General features: G+C 41.6%; 1 protein-coding gene across 1 annotated transcript in view; it reads left to right on the forward strand.

Moving 5' to 3' along the window:
* Positions 1-9163, forward strand: part of LOC109912220 (EVI5-like protein) — a 255491-nt gene that overhangs the window by 182261 nt on the left and 64067 nt on the right. The window contains exon 15 of the mRNA XM_048617851.1: positions 8711-8851. Within this exon, the coding sequence (XP_048473808.1) occupies positions 8711-8851 (141 nt within the window). The remainder of the gene's footprint in view (positions 1-8710; positions 8852-9163) is intronic.

Consider the following 9163-nt stretch of genomic DNA (forward strand, 5'->3'; position numbering starts at 1 on the left):
CCAAGCAGCATCAGAGGAGCAGGAAGGCTGACATTTCGGACCTAGACCCTTCTTCAGAAATGAAGAAATGACGTTTCGGGCCTAGACCCTTCTTCAGTTCCACAGGGATCTGTTCTGGGACCCTTGCTGTTTGTGATCTTTATAAATGACTTGGATGAGGAAGTGGAAGGGTGGCTTAGTAAGTTCACTGATGACACAAAGGTTGATGGAGTTGTGGGTTACAACGGGACATTGACAGGATGCAGAGCTGTGCAAAGAAGTGGCAGATGGAATTCAACCCGGAAAAGTGTGAAGTGATTCATTTAAAGGTCAAATTTGAATGCAGAATACAGGGTTAATGGCAGGATTCTTGGCAGTGTGGAGGAACAGAAGGATCTTGGGGTCCACATCCATAGATCCCTCAAAGTTGTCACTCAAGTTGATAGAGTTGTTAAGAAGGCGTATGGTGTGTTGGCTTTCATTGGTAGGGGAATTGAGTTTAAGAGCCATGAGGTTATGCTGCAGCTCTGTAAAAACCTGGTTAGACCACAATTGGAATATTGTGTTCAGTTCTGGTTGCCTCATTATAGAAAGATGTGGAAGCTTTAGAGAGGTTGCAGAGGAGATTTACCAGGATGCTGCCTGAACTGGAGGGCAGGTCTTATGAGGAAAGGTTGAGGGAGCTAGGGCTTTTCTCATTGGAGCGAAGAAGGATGAGAGGTGACTTGATAGAGGTGTATAAGATGATGAGACGCATAGATAGAGGGGATAGCCAGAGACTTTCTTCCCAAAGTGGAAATGACTATTACGAGGGGGCATAATTTTAAGGCGATTGGAGGAAGGTATAGGGGAGATGTCAGAGGTAGGTTCTTTACACAGTGTGTGGTGGGCGTGTGGAATGCGCTGCCGGCAGTGGTAGTGGAGTCAGATACATTGGGGACATTCAAGCGACTCTTGGATAGGCATGTGGATGATAGTAAAATGTCGGGTATGCAGGGTAGTTTGATGTGAGAGTAGGATAATAGGTCGGCACAACAACATAGGCCGAAGGGCCTGTACTGTGCTGTACTGTTCTATGTTCTATATTCTTAACCCTTGTAAGACAGAATATTCTGGTGAATGAATGCTACCCTCCCCTACTGCCACCAACTTTTAGTCATTTATGTATTTGAGCATCCAAATCACACTTCTCCTGACAATTCTTTGTTTCCCTTGCTTGCACTTTTGCTGTCTGACTATGCATTCTGGCCCCTCACTTTTTACATATTTGGGAAGTATTAAATTCCCTTCAACTTTCAATGTGGTAACCCGCTGTGTCATCAGGACATTAATACCAGTATTATTCTGATGACTGAGTGATGAGACAATTGTCAGTTTCCCATATCAGGCAGAACCTGAAGTCTGATTGTGCAAGAAAGGAACAGAAGTGGGTCATTTATTTCTTCTACCTAATTCTGCCATTCATTGAGAGAGTGGTGTATCTTCAGCCTCGCTCCATATGCCCACCTTTTGCCCATATCCCTTTATACTTTGATTAACAAAACTACAGTCTTGAAATTAATAATTGGCCAAAAGTCAATTGTGGAAGTGAGTTCCAAGCAGACACTTACCTCCCTTTCCTTGCATGTAGAAATGTTTCATAGTTCCATTCCGAAAAGGTCTTGTTCTAATTTTTATACTATATCCCTTAGTCCTACTATCCCCAACCAGTAGAGATAGTTGATGTCTGTTTCCATTAATCATTTGGGAATTTCAAAAATATTGCCCCTTAACCTGAAAATAGTAACATAGGAGTGATTAGGCCGTTCAGTCCCTTGAGCCAGCTCTGCCTTTCCTATGTCATGGCAGATCATCAATCTCAATGCCATTTTCCTAGCCTATCCCTGTATCCCTTAATGACAATGTACCTTGAGATTTATCAGTCTCCGTCTTGAACATACTTGATGATTGATTGCATAGTCCTCCTGGACAGATAATTCCAAAGACTTACTACCCTTTTAGTGAAGAAATTTCTCCTCCTCTCCATCCTAAATGGCCTGCCTCATAATATGAGACTGTTTCCTGGTTCTAGATGCCCCCAGCCAGAGGAAACATCCTGTCCTGTACCTACCCTGTTGAGCCCTGTAACATTTTGTAAGCTTCATTAAGAACACTTTTTTTTTATTCTTCTAAATTCCAGGGTATACAGGCCCGGTCTGCTCAATCTCGCCTCATAGGATGGCCCTACCATCCCAGGAGGGAGTTTGGTAAAGCTCTATTTTACTGCTTCTATGGCAAGTATATCCTTCAGATAAGAAGAACAAAGCTGTGTACGATACCCCAGGTGCAGTCTCACCAAGGTTCTAGACAACTGTAGCAAGCCATCTTTACTCCTGAACTCAAATGCTCTTGTAATAAAGGCTAACATAATGTTTGTTTTCTTAATTGTTTGCTGTACCTGGCATGCAGGATTTCAGTGACTTGCGAACAAGGACATCAAGGACCCTTTAGACAACAGTACTTACTAATCTTTCACCCTTTAATGAATATTGTACATATTTACCTAAATTATATTTCACCTATCACTTTTTTCCCCAGTTGTAAGAACATAAGAACTAGGAGCAGGAGTAGGCAATTCAGCCCCTGGAGCCTGCTCCACCATTTAATACAATCATGGCTGATCTCACCTTGGCCCGAACTCCGCTTTCCTGCCCACCTTCCATAACCCTTTAACCTATTATTAATTTTTAAAAAAAAATTTATCTCCTCCTTAAATTTACCTATTGTCCTGGCATCCACCATCCTCTGGGATAGTGAATTCCACAGATTCACGATTCTTTGGGAAAAGTAATTTCTCCTCATCTGTTTTAAATCTGCTACCCCTTAGCATTAAACTATGAATTCACCTTCTAGACTGTGCCAGATGAGGGAATGTTCTCTCTGTATCTACTTTGGCAATCCCCTTTAGTATCTTATGTACCTCAATTAAATCTTGTCTGATTCTCCTAAACTCCAGAAAGTATAGGCCTAAACTGCTCAATCCCCCTTCATAAGACAAGCTCCTCTGGAATCAATCAAGTGAACCTCTCCTGAATTGTCTTTAATGCAACTATATCCCTATAGGAGGTAAAAGATGTACACAATCTACCAGGTACAACCTGCCAAATCCCCTCAAAGTCTCTTTACATCATGCTCAACGCACATTCCCACCTAATTTTGTCATCTGCAGACTTGGAAAGGCTACATTTGCTGGCCGTATCCAGATCATCAGTCGAGATTGTGAACAGCTTACGACCCTAGCACTGATCCTTTTCACAGCCCACCAGTCTGAGAGTGACCCATTTATTCCTACAATCCTTTTTTTTTCCATTAATCATGCCTCAATCCATTATGCTTTTTTTTTAAAATTACTGACTTCCTGTGTTGGACCTAATTGAAAGCCTTCTGAAAGTCTAATACACCATATCCACTGATTCCATTTGTCTACTGTGCTTCAGAGAAACTCCCAACAGAGTAGACAAAAATGTTATCCCCTTCATATCAGATAATTATTTTCTAAGTGATAGCAGGAACTGCAGATGCTGGAGTCAGAGACAACACAGTGTGGAGCTGGAGGAACACAGCAGGCCAGGCAGCATTTGAGGAGCAGGAAAGTTGACGTTGCGGGTCAGGACCCTTCTTCAGAATTGTCTAAGTGTCAGCTTATCATGTCCTTTGAAAGATTCTAGTATTTTCCTTGCAACTGCTGTCAGGCAAAAAGGTTCCCTTTTTTCTGTCTTCTCCCCCTCCTTTTTCTTAAACAGTAGGCATGATGTGGAAGTGCTGATGTTGTTCTGAGGTGGACAAAGTCAGAAGTCACAGACAACAGGTTATAGTACAACAGGTTTATTTGAAATCACAATCTTTCAGATTGCTGCTGCTGCTGCTGCTGCTGCTTCATCAAATGAGGTATTTTTCTCATTCCTGTAAGACGTCTGTAGTGTTGCAACAGAAACTGGGGGTTCCTTGTACAACGGGTTTCAAGATGTCCTCAACATAGCCAGAGAATTTCACCTGGCAAAGAAGCAGTGCTTTGAAAGTTTGTGATTTTATATAAACCTGTTGGACTATAACCTGGTGTCATGTTACTTCTGACTTTAAGCAGTAAGGCTATTTTTGCAACCTTCTCAGCCACAGACTGCATTGCAGAATCAATATATCTTGAAATATGGCCACCAATGCATCCACTATCTTTACAGCCATCTTTTTCGACACACTCGGATGTAAATCTTTAGGTCAATGTGGAAAGACGCCCGTTGGCCCAGCTTGTCCACACCGTTCTACTTATCCTATTTTTCAGTGCTTGTATGTGTTTCAATGTTCGTCTCAATACTTGTGAACTGTCGTGTTTTTCACTCCTTTCACTCCTTCCACCCTTTCAGGCAGTAAGTTCCAGTTATCCACCACACTCTGGTGAAAGAAATTCTTAAATCTTCTCTGATCCTCCTGCCCTTACCTATGACCCCTGGAGACTGACCACTCTACTGAGGTTGGGCGGGAGGGGGATGTTCTTGTTGACCCTATCTATCCCCCTCATAACTTCCTAGATCTCAATCAGGTCTTCTCTCCCTTTAGATTCTATTACACTCAATATAAACGCCACCATTCCATTAGTCTCTTTGATTAGTTTCTATACCTGTTCATGCTATTTTAACGAGCTGTGTATTAGGACCCCAAATCTCTTTGGATTCTTTATTTCTCACTTCTCACCGTAGGATTGTGTTCTTTCTTTTTAGGCCCAAAATGGACGTCTTCATTCATGCCAGCATTGAAATCTGTTTACTACAGGTTTCTGCATTCACTTTAAAATAATATCTTTGTGTTATTGAAACATTGAAATACATGGCTCTCTGTCCTATTATCTAAGTTGTTCATAAATGTGATGTATAGTTGAGGCCCTAAAACATCCCTGTTGGACACTATTAGTCATACCTTTCTAGTTGCAGAACCTGTTCCTTAACCTGCTCTGTCTCCTGCCAAACATCAATTTCCTAATAGGTCAATAATTTGCCTCCAATTCCATGAACTTTAACCTTAGCTAATCATCTTTTATGAGAAACTTTGTCAGTGCTTTCCAGAAGTTAATCCTGATAACATCTATGACTCAGGTCACCTCTTCAATAACTTAAATTAGCTTTGTCTTGCACAGTGTACTCTTTATAAATCCAGTCTAGCTTTGATCTGCGAAAAAGTACAAGGTGCTCTGCATCACGAATCACTAATAATTTCCTGGTAACAATTGGTTTAAGATTCCCTGCTTTCCTCCTTTCATCTTAAACAACAGAATGAATGTCTGACTCCAGCATCTGCAGTTCTTACTATCTCTTCCTGAATGGCTGATCTGTTTTGTTCCTCCATCAGTCTTGTAAGAACAGAAGCTCATGGTTAACCTCCTTGTGAGTACTAAGAACTGACTGCATTTGCACTGTAAACATGAAGCGAACTTACCACAGCAAGTAGGACTGCTATTTTACAGTAAAAATGCCTTGTTAGTGGCATGATGCATGTTTGCAATGTCCGTCCACTCTTCAAATAGTTGGCAATTTTTGATACTTGTCTTGAACATGTCACAAGCATGATACTGGGGTGGAGCTTAAAAATGGGGAAAATCAACAATGGGGTGTTTATTTAGATTGCTGTTTTAATGCTATGAAAGCCTTTGATGTTATATAATGTAGACTCATACAGCACAGAAACAGACCCTACAGTCCAACCCATCTGCACCAACCAGTCTGACTTAGTCCCATTTGCGAACATTTGGCCCTTTTTCTCTCTAAATCCTTTCTATTCATATACCCATTCAGATGCCTTTTAAAAGTTGTAATTGTACCTGCCTCCACCAGGTTCTCTGGTAGCTTGTTCCAGACACGCACCACCCTCTGCGTGAAAAACTTACCCCTCGGATCCTTTTCAAATCATTCCCCTCTCGCCTTAAACATATGCCATCTAGGTTCAGACTCCTCTAACATAGGAAAAAGACCTTGGTTATTTGCCTTATTGATGTCCTTAATGATTTTATGAACTTCTGTAAGGTCACCCCTCGGTCTCCTGGCACTTTTGCAAGTACACCAGTAGGGAAGGCAGTGGCGTTGTGGTAATGTCACTGGTACAGTAATAGGGAATATAGCTAAATGATACGATGGCAAGGAAACATGTGAAGTTAGCATGCAGGTACAGCAAATAACTAGGAAGGCAGATGTTTATTACAAAAGGAATTGAATGTGAAAGTAGGAATGTTTTGCAAAGTTGTACAAGGCACTGTTGGGATCACATCTGGAGTACTGTGTACAGTTTTAGTTTCCTTAATTAAGAAAAAGGCGTGTTTATTCAGAGGGTTTATTTGACTGATAATACAATGGGATGAGATGTATTATGTGTAAATATGGGGCCTGTATCTGTTGGAGGTTAAGCCTGAAATGTGGTTTAGTTGAAAAATTACAAGGTACTGTGAGGTCTTGACAGGATAGATGCTGAAAGGATGCTTCCCCTTGTAGGAGATACTGGAGCTCAGGGACACAGTTTAAAAACAAGTGGTCTTCCATTTCAGTCTGGGGTGAGAATTTTTTTGTCTTGAAGGGTCAAGTGTCCATGGAGCTCCCTGCTCAGAGGGCAATGTTGTTAGGGTTCTTGAATATTTTTAAGCTGGGTGAATAGATTCTTGACTAATGAGGAAGTCAAAGGATATAGGAAGTCAAAGGGAATAAGAGGTTGAGGCCAAAATCAGATTAACCATGATGTTCTTGAGTGTTGGAGCAGGCTTGAGGGGTGAAGGGCCTACTCCGACTTATGATTCATATGCTCGTATAAAGCCAAGAAGGCACAGATGCTTTACTGGATGTGACTGTCTTTGGGAAATGTGCAGCTGGAAACTGAGTGGTGAATCATGAAATATTGTTGACCTGCAGAGAGTGGAAGTTATTAGTTTTGGTTTTTTTACTCACTTGGATTGAAGTTAAACTAAATTCTACTTGTTAGGCTTTCGAATTGTTCCCCACCATCAAAGTATAATTAATGCACTTATTGGCTGCCCCTCCATCACAAGTTTCTACCATGGGTCTTCATGTGACAGGCCAACTCATGACCCAAAGATCTTTGTCCATGTGTCCAGTGAGCTCTGCCTCCTTATTAAGTGTTTGCACTCAAAAGTGTGATGCAGCTTGATGGGCAACTTGTCACCAATTTGAACAGTTGGTACCGCATTCCTCCCAGTCATTAATGTTAATGCTGCAGCACTTCAGGGAGACCTTCAAAATGTCCTAATAGCATTTCCTTTGACCTCCCCATTAAGTGCTGGCCTTTTAAGAGTTAAGAAAATGAAATCTGGTGAAGTCATCAGCATAGAATCATAGAATCCCTGCAATGTGAAAGCAGGCCTTTCAGCCCATCGAGTTCACACCAACCCTCCGAAGAGCATGATGATGAGTAGATGATGAGGAACACTGTTGCAGCATACATTTGAATGTAGCTTTTTTTAAAATCAGTTAATTCATGGGATGTGGGCTTTGCTGGTTAGGCCAGAATTTATTGCTATCCCTAGCTGCCCAGAGAGCAGTTAGTGTCAACCACATTGCTGTGGGTCTGGAATCACATGTAGGCTGGACCAGATAAGGGCTTTAGTGAGTCAGATATGTTTTTCTGACAATCAGCACTGGTTTTGTGGTCATCATAAGACACTTAATTCCAGATTTTTAATTGAATCCAAATTCTATCTGTTATGGCGGGATTTGAACCCAAGTCCCCAGGTCATTATTGGGGTCTCTGGATTAATAGTATAGTCATAATTACCAGTAGACCATTGCCTCCTGAAAGTGTTCCTGTATTCATAGCTGCAACATCCATTCACTTTAGTTAAATAACCAAGAGGAATCGTGTATCAGTTCACCTTGCCACACAGCAACGTTAACTACTCATTTACAGATTTCTCATATATAACAGTTGATCTTTCTATGGATCTTCTCTGTAGCTGTAACAGTATATTCTTAGCCTGATGTACTTGCATACAGTATGATTTATGTTGTTAGCATGCATAACTGTATCTTGGTACATGACAATAATAAATCAAATCAAATAGTCCATTCAGATCATGGGGTGAAGGAAGAGTTGCTGGGTGTCAGGAGAGTGGAAAAACGTGTGCGCGCACCTGGCAGAGGTAAGCTGCTCCTTTGGAAGGAAGAAGATTTGGATGTCTCACTGCCTGAGACTGCTGGGAAGGCAATGGCCTAGTGGTATTATTGCTAGACTGTTAATCCAGAGACCCAGATAACATTTTAGACCAGGATTCGAATCCCACCATGGCAGATGGTGAAATTTGAATTCAATAAAATATCTGGAACTAAGAATCTAATGATGACCATGAATCCATTGTCAATTGTCGGGGAAAAAAACAGTCTGGTTCACTCGTGTGCTTTTAGGGAAGAAAACCTGCTATCCTTACCTGGTCTGGCCTACCTGCAACTCCAGACCCACGGCAATGTTCACTCTCAGCTGCCCTCTGGGCAAGTAGGATTGGACAATAAACGCTGCCTAGCCAGCAATGCCCTCATCCCATTAATGAATAAAAAAATTAATGCCTAGCAAGGTGGTGTTTCATCTGGGACTGAGACCCCGAATTGCTGGATACTCTGCATGTGTGTTAATAGCTGCTGTAGTTATGACGTTTTTTAAGCTGCTTGAGCCTTTTATTTTGTAAACAATTTCTGCTGATTAATTCCAGAGAAACAGCTCACTCCCTGATGAGAACAACATAATACGCTTGCAGGAGGAGCTAAAAGCACTGAAGCTGCGTGAGGCAGAGGCGGTGACTTCCATGAAAGAGCTACACCAACAGGTGAAGGATTTGGATGAACACTGGCAGGTAAGCTTGGCTGCAGACGGTGAGCCCTTCTCCCACTCAAGCTGTTGCTGTCGTAGTCAATTCTGTACGGAATCTTATGTTGCTGATATGTTCAGAGTAATACAGTATTTAGAACTGCCCTCAGTTGTTGAAGTAGATGATGTAAAACTGCTCTGATGCTGTTGCTGATGTTGTCCTTTTTTATTTGATTTATTTAATCAAATTTAACTTTCTCAGCTGCCCAGTGATAATAGCACACAAGCAGCTCAACACTATCCAGGACAGAGCAGCCCATTTGATTGACACCCCATCCACCACTTTCAACATTCACTC

The sequence above is a fragment of the Rhincodon typus genome, chromosome 38 (assembly GCF_021869965.1).
Source record: "Rhincodon typus isolate 14 chromosome 38, sRhiTyp1.1, whole genome shotgun sequence".
NCBI classification, from domain to species: Eukaryota; Metazoa; Chordata; class Chondrichthyes; order Orectolobiformes; family Rhincodontidae; genus Rhincodon; species Rhincodon typus.